The sequence below is a fragment of the Nematolebias whitei genome, chromosome 21 (assembly GCF_014905685.2).
Source record: "Nematolebias whitei isolate Nwh7 chromosome 21, NemWhi1, whole genome shotgun sequence".
NCBI lineage: Eukaryota > Metazoa > Chordata > Actinopteri > Cyprinodontiformes > Rivulidae > Nematolebias > Nematolebias whitei.
In genome coordinates, this window is record NC_056518.1 from 33,688,698 (window position 1) to 33,701,468 (window position 12,771).

A 12,771-nucleotide genomic window follows, 5' to 3' on the forward strand; every position below is an offset into this window, starting at 1 on the left:
CCCCCTCTTCACTCCACAACAGGGAAAAGATCTGTTGGTCAGTCTGTCTTTATGTCCGGAGTGTCCTGCAGTGGAGGAGTGTGACGGCAGCTGCAAAGATGTGGGCAACAAAACAATGTGCACGGCTTACAACACAGTCTTCCAAGCTTTGCACACAAAAAGGCCGTGGTTTTCCAATCTGGCTGGGTGCACAGCTCGCAGGTGTCTTTTATTGCAAACGCTCAGAATTCAGTAAGACTGTGACGGAAAATTCAAATTTTCTCACAGTTTTGTGTCGCCACCAGTCGCGGCCCAATGAAATACTGGCTCAGGTGACACCAGAATGTACAACTGAGGACAAAACTCAGCTTTTCTAAATATAACACAACCAATCTGTACTTTAATGGAAGCACAAAAATGTTCAAGGTAAATTTTCTAACGGAAATAAAAATAAATAAACCAAAGATTACTTAAGTGTAAAAATTGATACAGAAATATCAACCAAGTTAATTTACAGATACAATCCAATATTCACTGATTTTAGTGTCCAATATTTCTCCATTGCTCAGTTTTACTGCGTTAAGTTTGGAAGTTGGTCTCCAGCCCTACGTCCTGCTCCATGCAGGAGTCTGTACAACTAAAAGCTACAACACAAGCAGAGCTTAGCTGCACAACCAGGCATGCAAACGCAGAGTGGGAGTGAAAAAGCTTTTGTAAACACATTTTTATCTCTGAGCGTCAGGTCGGCTGATCAACAGCACTTTGCACAGAAACTCTATAGTACCCAGACCTGCAGCGCTGCAGAGGGTTCACCGAGTCTGTGGCACTGAAGCTCCAAGTCAATCAGCGAGGACGAGATGCAGCCGGGGTTTAAGCCTCTTGCAGCAAATCCTTGACAGCTGCACTTGCTCTGATGTCTGTCTCTCAAATAAACACGCGGTCGGACTTGCACGAACACCGACGCTTTCCTAAAACTCCTTTCTCTCCATGCGCCGCACAGCCAAACTTGTTTTCCTTGAGTTTCTCAACTTCTCGTGCTCCACCATACTGTCAAGAGATGGAGAATCAGAAAAGTGGGGAGACTGAAGAAGAGTGGTCTAATCCCAACTTCATGCTCGGTGCGACTCTTAGACCTGCAGGCGTGCCTTTAAGACGGGGCTGCCTCGATGGTGTGGAGAGGAGCTCCAGGATGGAAGAGTAGAAACATGTGCTCCTCAATCAGGAAGCTGTGGTTTATCTGTATGTAAGAGAGGATGGACGGTTCAAAGCTTTAGGCCACATGTTCTAGGCTTCTGGACTCCAACAAGCACGCCAGAGTTCATGTTCAACATCCTGCTCAGATGGTTCAGGAGGTACTAGAGGGCAAAACGTCTTGGTATCCACAATATGAACTACATGACTTACACACGTGTGGAGTAATCTGAGCTTTATTTCAGGTACATACGAACACATAATGTAGTCCACACAAATATTTAGCAGTTTGAACACAGATAAAACTAGTCTGATGTACCCCGTTGCTGAGAGGTTTGAACAGTGAATGTTTGTAGCTTTTGAGACGAGTGTTTTTCTGGACTGGAATTGAACAGGGAGTGAAAACAAACCTAAATGTTTTTGGTGCAAGACATTCAAGTGTGCAGGAGTTACACTGTGGAGAAGAACTGAGGGAAGGTTTTCTTTTGGTTCCAGGCGGAAGAGTGATGGATCCTGGCCAGCGGAGGGAGCAATGTTATCCACAATCAGGAGCAAAGGTGGGGCCAGGGGGTGGATAATGGTGGCCTTGGCCACCATTGATTAATCTTCGGCCACCCCAAGGACCACCTCAATCATTTGAGAAAACTATACCTTTAAGCAATATAAACCTAGAAAGCAGTTTCCTCAATTGATCAGGGAGTCTGGTTTACATATCACACGGTGATGATGGCCATCTTGAATTTTGACGCGACAACCCAATTTTCTATGGTGACCTTTCTTACGTCTAGATGTAGCCAAACACCAAAATAGAAGTGGGTACACCACTTTCGAACGTGCACAGACAGTATTTCCAATTCCCCTTCTTCGCTCCGGGGACAATTAGCCAACACAAAATGGCCACGCTTTAGTCAAGTGTGCAGATATTAACTTAAAATTTGTTGTGGCTCTCTCTAAAAGTAGTCTGCAACAAGTATTTAAAAATTAATATTGGCATAAGGTTTGACCCAAACAGCTACAACGCTGTCATTATTAAAAATAAAAGGATACTAGTGTAAATCTCCGGTATGAAAAGCAGCGGGTGATAAGCATTCAACCTAGAAATGCTAGACCTTTAAGTTTTTAGTTTGTCAGGAGGGTTTTATTTTTATTTTTTCTCTCAGAGTCAATGAGAAAGTGAAAATGTCAGTTGGGGGAGGAGGAAACGAGTACAGTGACTGAAGCACATATTTGTCTCTGGGCTTCTTCTGGGTTGTAAGAGTCCCCTTATGGGGGCCTCACGGAGTGTGTGTGCGCCTCCACCCACAAGACAGGCCTTCCGAGTTTAGAAAAGGAGGTAAGAGAAATACAAAGCAGCCTTTATCATTTCCACATGCCTGCCTGTTTCTGACAGCTACTTTTTATCCCCTTTCATTTTCTCACTAAGGACTTGTAGCAAAGATGACGGCAGACAAAACAAAAAAGAATCAAGTTAAATACACATTTTACAAACCGGGAAATAAAGAATACCACGGAAGACTGACGTTAGAATATTTAACGAATTTCTTCCAGAGTGAAAACAGAAGCTGCGCAGGATTGTTGCGGAGCGGAGAGACATGTTGGTTGCACAATAGAGGATAATCTGAGCGCCATGACACCCTGAGGGCTCACGGGGTGACAGAGTGCACGGGGAGGCAGAACAAGAACGCAACAGATACTCTGCGGTATGCAGATGATACTTCACTAATGGATCTGGACTGTTAATATTTAGAAACGCCAGTCCTGCTTAATCAAGCTGCTAATAATAATCCTCAGAGGGTCAAAGACTCAAAGGTGCAGCTGAAATAAGTAAGATGCTGATGCTCCCCGTCGCTGAGGGATTAGAGAATGTTGAGATTTCAAAAAGAGTGTTTTTCTGGACCGGAACTGAACACGAAATGCAAATAAACCTTAATGTTTTTGGAGCAAGATATTAAAGAGGGTAGGTGTTACACTGTGGCGATGAACAGAGGCACGGGTTTATTTGTTTTTACTTGTACGAGACAGAGCGGAGACAGATCCTGGCGAGCCGGAGCCGGAGGGTGGCCAATGGTGGCCTTGGCCACAATTAATCGTTGGCCACCCCGGTCATTTAGAGTATGTCCAATTGTCCCTATTTGATTTGGACAAAAATGCAAACATGATGGAGAGAAAAAGCATCATATTATCAGGATTTACAAATGTAGATTTGTGTCGTTAATGTGTTTTGTAATCCCCAAAAATAATCTGAGCAGTTTAAGCTCTAAAACCAACTTTACAATCTCTGCATAAAAAATAAAGAAGCAGTGATTTTTACATTCGGATTTTAATCTTCAACTTGACAAACGGGACCGTTTTCAGATTTAAAAAGGTTTGTGTGCGTACAGCTGGTAAAAAAACGAGTATGCAAACGATGCAAAGTGCACAGACTGAATTAGATTCGTGCACAAACCAGCTTGTGTGCACACGAGAAGTTTTACCCTCTCAACTCTGCACAGACAAACGCATCCAGAGGGGTCCAGCTGCAGATCATTGAAGAAACTTACAGAAAAACATAAGATCCAGTCAGCAGAACTGTTTTCTGTTCATGACTATAAAATCCAGTACGAGATCTGAACCTCACACACACACACACACAGACACACACAGACACACACACACACACACACACACACACACACACACACACACACACAGGTTTGTTTTGCTATCTTTATGGGGCCTTTGCATTGACTTCCATTCATTTTTCATTCATTTCTATAGCCTAACCATGACCTTTATCCATAACCTAACCATTACCAGTACATACCTAACCCTAAACCTAACACATCCTCAATTCACACCTTAGTCCTAAACCTAGCCCCTAACCCACCAACGGGACTTCTTCTTATGGGGCCCGGGCTTTGGGCCCCATAAGGAGCAGTTGGTCCTCACAATGCAGTATAAGTTGGAAAAATGGGCCTCACAAAGTAGCATAAAAAAGGACACACACACACACATTTACAGAAAACAAGAAGAAACTACAACTTCCTCCTGGTGGTTTCCTGTGGCTGAATGTTTTGTTCCGTCCTGAATGCGTGCTGCGTTTAGGGACAGGTGGAAAGCTGGTTCAAATGAAATTTCATCTAATTCACATCACATGATTTGTATTAACTGTATTTAACAATTTGTACTCTCAGGAACTGTTTCCAGTGTTAAAATTGTTACGTTTGTGTGTTAAATTTCTACACACAATATATACGTATTTGTAATGGTCGTCATTTGTGGACTCTGTGAGACGTTTTTCTCTCACTGACTAAAAACAGAAAAACAGGCTGAACGTCTAAATAAAGAGAGACATGTCAGTGAGCATGTTTTCTTCACACAACGTTGTGTCTTTGAGCACAACACAAGGGAAATGGACCTTTGAATGCAGCAGTGTCTCATGCAACAAGCAGGAAAGACAGCGGGGGACAGTTCACGTCTTCAGAGCAAAACCTCCAGCTTCTCTGTAGAGCGAGACTCAAGAAAATATATACGTAATTAAGTCCAATCAATTAATCAACTTTATTTATACCCTTAAGTAAACTTGGTTACAGTGAGGTGAGTCCGCTTTCTTGCCAGACAGGATACTCAGAAAAAGTATAAAACATAAAAATAACATGATTCAGAAATGATTTAAAAAATGGCCCGGTGCTATGCTAAGTTGAATTTTGGAAAATGTCCAAAATCTGCTGTCCAATCCAGGTAAATCCAGGTAACTTAGTAAGTGTCTGAATAATCTGATTTTATTAAAGAGCCCTACAAACTTTAAGAGACTCTGAGGGGTTGCAAAGAGGTCATCTGGTTCTGTTTTATTTCACCCCTTCAGGAGATAATAATAAATATTTCAGAGCCATAAATGCGTAACAAGAACTCCTCATTACGGTGCATACATGCTGAGATCTTCAAAAACAGCTGATTGTCTTTTAGAAGACTAAATAATCCAGTTTTCTGTTCTTATGGATCTGAATCAAACAGAACAAAGTATGCAGAGATGAGGACACCACTAAACACAGCAAACATAAGGTCCAACCCTGCAGAAGTTCTATGAAGGTCCAACCCTGCAGAAGTTTGATGAAGGTCAAACCCTGCAGGAGTTCTATGAAGGTCAAACCCTGCAGGAGTTTTAGGGTTAAAATCATGTAAATATTTTGATGTTCTGCTCCTCTGAAGTTTCTACGTGCTGCTATGAAACAGGAAATAGTTCTGGCACGTATTCCGCCCACAGATTAAACTTTTCATGCCAGCAACTTTTCCCAAACATGGCTAAAGCCTGTTACCTCTTCCTTTTTTTCTCAGGAGGCGGATTCCTTTCAAGCCGTGCACAGATGGTCCGTAACAAGTTGTGTGGAAATACCCGAGGTCAGCATCGTTCTCGCACTGAAGCAGCTAATCATACATGCACCCATCTCCCTGCGTTATCCAACAAACAATGCAGGCCACATACCCATACAGCCGGCGTGCGACCCTTGAAATCCAGCGTGGGGGTTTAGTTTTTCCACCCCCACTCTTGGGGGAGAGGAGATCGCTTAAGAAAGAAAAAAAAAAAAAGCATGAGCATTTCTTTGTCTGGGAATTCAGGGTCAGGTGATTGCTCAGGGGATTCTGGTTGGCTAGAAAGGACTTGCAAATGTTGGCAACGAGCCACAGGCTGTTTTGCAAGCATGGCTGAAAAGTTGCTGCGAACCTCATCTTCACCCTCATATCCACAGCGCAAAGTTCATTTCCACAGATGGGGGAGGGGTAAGGAGAAGAATGGCAGGGGGCGACACAGAGAGGAAAAGAAGAAGTCCACTCAGGACACAGAAAAAGTGCACAACCAGAAACTCTCTCTGTGCCCTCACCCTGCAGAAGCGCGCAACAGCAAAATGTTCTGGGGCAAAATCAGCTAAAACTGTCCTGACGCTCAATAATCCACGTAGATAAACCTAAAAAACTAAAGTCAGGTCCTCTGGATGATTCTTCTTCTTGAAACGTTTCGTCTTTTATCCAAAGGACTTCTTCAGTCGGAGGAGCTGCAACAAGCTCAGTCTTATAAACAGCGCCTTCTCATGGTGGATCAACCAGTTCGTTGGTGACATCCAGAACCAGCTGTTCACATGATCAAGGAGGACCATCAGCCTAACGACTGATCGTTAGTGCCAGTGAATCTTAAAAGCTAAAAGTGGCATACCTACAGAAAACAGAGCAAGTTTGCTGAGAGATTTGAATTGACTGGGATTTGAACCGGCAACCTTCTCACTGAGATGCAACAGCTCTACCAACAGAGCCACCGTGCTGCCCCATACTTCCGTCTATTTAACAAACTGATAAAATTGGGTGCGTTTTTGGCTGAGATTTATTATTATTCATAATAATAATATTATTATTATTATGAATAATAATAATAATAATAATAATAACAATAATAATATTATTATTATTACTATAACACACAGAGCCCAAGTGCTACTCAGTGTGTATGATCTTTGCATAAAGCTTAAGCAATTATTGTTATTGTCAATAGTGTATCTCTGTTAGCAAAATATCTCGAACCACTGGACAGATGATAATGAAACATTTGAGAAGTAATCAACTGATAAAGAGTTGGAGTCGATCTAATTAAAGACGACTGCCAACACAAGGACCACTACAACGCTGTCAGATTTACAGACACTGATTCAAATCTCTTGCAGTAGCTGAGAGTCATTTAAAGTACGTACTTTGAGGGTGACAGTACCACACGAGACTGTGTACAATACCTTTACAAGGTTTGCCCAAACAACTTGAACTCTTTTCATTCGAGATGCTGTTATAGTGTGAAACATGCAACATTAAAGAAGTACTGTCAGACATCAAAAGCACCGAGAACAAAGCAAAGCTGTTACTTTTTTAATACGGAAGAACGATGAGTCATGAAACAGATGTGAGCAACACAGATGCGTGCGACTCCTCTCACACAAAACATGAGAACAAGCCAACCTATAGAAATGTCACTGAAATAAATGGTACCGTCACGAGGCGTCAAATGACCCATCAAATACACCTGAACGCACCAGGAGGCCTATCTTAAACGCAAACGCTCCGGTCAGTCGCTCTGCAGGCTCTGGTGGCTGGGACAAAACCAGGGTACTCACCTCCATCTTCCACTTGGCCATCCACTCCTCCCTGGTCCGTTTGCTAATGTAATATGGGTCACCAGCCTGGAAGGTTATTCTGGGCATGGGCCTCTGACGAAGGCTGATCTCCCAACCAACTCCCCCTCGTTGCCTGCCTCGACCTCCCTGTTCAAGGTGTAAAAAGAAGTTAGCTGCTAGTTTTTGATTCCTCCGATGAGCTATTTTTATGTAGGAAAGTTAAACTGCTCGTCTAATCCCACACTGTAACTGGTTTACGGCAAGCTGTTTGTGTATTTATTCGATATCCTTGACATCAAGCATCATTTTTGCACAATAGTTCACAACTGCACAGCACTAGTTGGTGGCACAAATTCAACAAACTCTTAACTAGTAATATTTTTACCCAACTAGTTGACACAGAAGTCAAACTAGTCAGCAGTTTTTCTAAACTAGTAGCGCCAAAGTCCCAACCAACTGGCTTTTAACAGTTTATTAGTCACATCTTGCATCTGTAACATTTAAGTGTCTCAAATTGTTATATTTTTAAAACTTGCATTTTATTTAATGTCTTATTACCGGATGTTTTGTTCCATCTTGTAAATGAGTCCTCGAGGGGATTAACCAGTCTAAATAAAGGTTGACTGAATGAATGAAAAATATTTTAATATTACTGTTCCTGCTGGATTTGTAATGGCTCGTTTGCACCGTGCACATTGATCGGACATTCTTATAAGAGATTAATAATCTCAATGGATTTCTTTCCCGGTAAAATAAAGCTTTAAATAAATAAATTAGCCCAAACCAGTCCAACTGCTGTACAAATAAGCATAAATCTTTAGATAAATTAAAGATAGTCACAAAAGATGCATGCAAGATCACAAGCTCACCACAAGATTTACAAATGCATGAGCAGTTTTTCAAATTTATACATTTCAAATCTAACAAGTAGGAATATTCTGCACTTAAAAACTGTCAAATACCTGAGCACAAATCACCTGCTGCAGGTGGATCACTGGGTCAGCTGCCTGTGAATGTGAACTTTCTAACTGCTCCAGATTCACTAAGTGATGCTGCGTTCAAGGCTGGGGAAAAGATGGGACGTCTGAGCGTTCACAGATTTAATGAGTTATTGGGGAAAGACACACTTCTATCATGGCACAATACCTCATAACTAACATCTGTAATAAAACGCATATGCTTACAATGACATTACTGGATTCCAAAATAATACATTTTGTGGAAATAAACCTAAAATGGAGTACCGGTAGGTTATTCTTCATGTGGGAAATCTACCAAGAAAACTACACGTAATACTGTAAAAAGATTAAAAATAAATTGTACTTTTTTTTGTCTACACAATTAAATCCTGGAAATGAAAATTTCCAGTGATTTTTTTTTTTCACAAGAAGAATAACCTACCCATTTAGTAGAATCCAGAAAACTAACCATTTTGTCTTGTTGAAAAACTACCGGAAAAATCTAATTTCCGGTTTTTGTCATAAAAGAACAAAAAACTAACCATTTTGAGTAGTTTATTTAGAAATGAATGTCCACACAAAAAAAAAAGGTAAATTACATTTTTACAGAAGATTTCTACCAAAAAAAAAGTAAATTTTGTGGAATATACAACTCAAATAAACATCCCAAAATAGGTAGGGAATTCTTCTTGTGGAAAAAAACACACAAAAAAATAAATAAACGATAATAATAATAACAATTATTATTATTATTTATTATTATTATATAAATATAAATAAATATATATTTAAAAAAAATATATATATATAAATATTTTTTCCCCTTAGTTGGTTTTCCACATGAAGAATAATCGAGTCATGAGCTACTGTGCCCAGTTGCACATGTTTTTTCCCCATTAGCCCTGGATATCTGGTAAAGCTCAGATATCCTGGTTATTCACGAGCCTTAAACGCTGCATTACTAATATAAACTTAAAGTGGTAAGAAGGTGAAAACTCACATTCACAGGCAGCTGATCCATGCGCTCGTGTTGACCGACGTGTACACAGCAGGTAATTTGTGCACATGGATTTAGTCATTTGTACGTGCAAAATATTTCTACCCGTGCAATTTGAAACGTGGACGTTTGAAAAACTGTATATCATATTTTGTATATCAATTTTTCAAATTGGCATAAGCTGCTCCTGTTTTTGGGTTGGCCCGTATTTCTCTCCTAGAAAACGGGAAATATGCCGTTTGCCACTACAAAGATTCTCTGAGGGTCACCTCAGAATCATGGTAAGCGGACTACCCTGTCCTTCTGGTCTAAATAAATTAATTCATCAGATTAGAAATTTAGCATACAGGATAAATTCAAGAGTATTAAACTGGGTACTAGTGGGATTTGCTCGAAGGTGCTTCTGGTTCATGAGGGAGTTGAGAGAGAACCTCTTTTGGCTTGATGTGTGAAAGGTCTGAGGGAAGGTAGTGTTCACAAAGTCCCCAAGGGCTCTTGGGGATTAGAAGTCATCAGGAAGATTCCATTACCTTAGGTTAGTGAAGAAAGTGTATCCTGTGTAATCATGAAAATTAATCATTATAAAATTGTGCCTGTTGCTGTACCCCTGCGCAAATTGTTGATTAAAGCAAAGCAAAACGTATAAATCTGGACTATTATTTCACTCTTATTGAATAAAAACATGGCAACGCTTGGTTCACTTAACAACATCAATAGAGGAGGTTTTGAAAGGTTCATTAGTTACTGAGTGACAACACCCTTGTGCCCATTTCCAGGGCCCTAAAGATTACCAGAACAGTTAACAATTGCAACGCTAAAGTAAGAGGTGAGCGGCCACAACGTGAGTTTCTCTGGACCAGAAGATCCACCCCTGCTGCTTGGAGGTTCGAGGTAACAGAGTGAGATCAGGGTGTGACTCACGGATTTAAGGTCGTTAATATTCTGGATGAATCACCTCGTCGCAGCCTTAATGAGGCTACTTTAGACAGCTACAGGTAATACCCCGGCGCTGAAGTTAGTTTCCGGACCCCTTGGAGGAGAGGCTGCAAGCAAAGGTGCTTATCGCTACTTCCAGTGGTTACCTTTGCTTATCGGAAAGCAAAACAGTATTTAAGAACCTTGTGGACCTCATTGTACACATAAATCTTGTGCGCTCATGTGATTAATTTTGAGACTAATTCATCTCCGTAACGAACACTTCCATGTTAACTAGGCATCACAACGTGTGCCTAACAGACCACGAGTGACTGTCAAATGTGCACACTAGTAAACACGTGCAAGCTAAACATTTACCTGTTTGATTATTAAATGGTCACCAGTTGATCAGTTTCTACATCGAGTCTTTAAAAAATATCAAATAGTCGACTAGTGCGCCTAAAATTCACGACTAAGGCCCAAATTATCTTATGTCACAATAGTTAATTAACGTGCACACTTGGCAGTCGTTAGTTGAATAGTAGCAGGAGTTGTGTTGACTAGTTAACACGTAAAGGTTTTTAGTGTTTATTACAAGTTACTGTGCAGTCATAAAAGGGTTTGGTCTAGTGGTTCACAAACTTATATAAAATCCAAGTAGCTGGGACATTCAAGAGCCAATATTGTTCACCAGTAAGAGCATTTATTGGATTAGTGCGACCAAAGATGCAACCAGTGGCGTGCAGCCGCAGGCTAGTAGGCAAAATGATGCTTGACGTCAAGAATATTTAAAAAAATGCACAACCAGCTTGGCATACTCGTAGGCAATCTAATATTGGGGAAATCTAAATAAAAGTGATTGATTTAGTGAAGGGAGGCCACAAAGTCTAATGAAAACTCCTCACCAGCAGCATCAAGCAGCACCAACTGGCACGAAATGCTCCCAAGTGTATTTGATATTTCAGCTCTTACACCATCAGGTACCATTTTTTCCACAATGTCAAAGATTAAGCAACGACTAATTTGTTCAGATCTTTCAGTTATCTCTTCAAAATCTTCAAATCTAATAAAGATGCAAGTAAAGATTATTTTCAGTACAGATTTTAAGGCTAATATTATAGAAAATCACATTTAGTCAAAGCAGTATTGCTAAAAGAGTTAAATGTCTTAAGAAGAATGTTTATGAGGGAAACGTTGAAGAAGTACTGGCTGTTAGTCTCGTGTGCTGCTGACCATTTAACTTAGCACAGATTTACATTTCCTCTATGAAGAAACAACAAATCAATAATCAGATGTTTTGTGTTTACCACTGTTGTGTATGCATTGTTTTAATTTGTCGGAGTACATTTTAAAAATCAACCTGATAAACATCCACAGATAAAGATAAAGTTCTTGTCTGACGCGTCTTTGTAATGTTAGCAAAATATCTTGTGAGCCACTGAACTTCTTTCAATAAAACTCTCTGAAAAGAATCCCTGGATGCACAGCTACAAATTATTAACTTTTGGAATCAAACCAATTCAAGATGGTCACCACGTCTATTTATTGATTTATTTTTCTTCTTTCAGCTGCTCCTTCTTCAGGTCTCAACAGTCTCGCACGAAGACCTGGTGATGGTTTTGACACTGGAGGTCCTTCCTGACACGACCACAGACACCGAGCTACCACAGCCTCTGTGTGGAGCAGAGAGCTGCATCCAGGGCGCCCGGGGAGCAGATGGTGGGGGTTAAGGGCCTTGCTCAAGGGCCCAGAGTGGGACAAATGAGGGTGGAGACAGGTGTGTTTCACCTTTCCCACCCACGTTTTGATATTGTTAGTTCAGGGAGTCAAACCAGCGACCGTCTGATCACAGGCCCACCTTCTCTAACCTCTGAACCCCCGCCCAATGTTAGAAATCATAAAAATGGCTACAACTCTGTCAAATATACAGAAGCAGAGATAAAATTAGCAGTAGCTAAGATTGATCATAAACAGATTCTTTGAGCGTCAACAGATTCTGAAATAACACTTTTTATAACTTTGACAGTAACTGTTGCTCTTAACTTTATTACTCAGACATCCTGTACAGTAAACCACTTGATAAGTGATAGTATTCCTTCAAGGAATACTGTGTTTTTGGTTATAATCATGGGTGAAAAGCAAACGACAAAACATTTGAGCAACTCTGAGATGACTGACGTCGACAACGTACCAGAACCTGATTGACTGAGAGCAAACAATGTTTCATCACTTGTACGGTAAATGTATTTTTGATTCCTCTAAAAAAGCAACGATTATTGAGTCTGCAACAAAGAAGCCAAGTGTCATACTGTCAGCCAGAGAAACACTCGGACTGGAACAGGAAACCCAGGTCAGTCTCCAAAACACGGAGCTGCTGACCTCCAAAAGATGATGAGACATTCAAAGTAACATCAGCCACAGATGTATGGAGATAAATCAGTCTCAAAAGTAGTTGCACAACACATGCACTTTTATTGACAATACTACATTAAAAACATGTTAATTTTGTACGGTTGAGAAAAACAACCTGAAATGTGTAGGTTCTTAATGTGGAAAATCTGTTGGCAAAACTATGTTTATACATATATATATATACAGT

The 12,771-nt window shown here is 40.6% G+C and overlaps 1 protein-coding gene across 1 annotated transcript in view; it reads right to left on the minus strand.

Moving 5' to 3' along the window:
* dnmt3ab (DNA (cytosine-5-)-methyltransferase 3 alpha b) overlaps positions 1-12,771 on the minus strand; it is a 47,996-nt gene that overhangs the window by 14,822 nt on the left and 20,403 nt on the right. Inside the window, exon 6 of the mRNA XM_037695221.1 lies at positions 7,302-7,448. Within this exon, the coding sequence (XP_037551149.1) occupies positions 7,302-7,448 (147 nt within the window). The remainder of the gene's footprint in view (positions 1-7,301; positions 7,449-12,771) is intronic.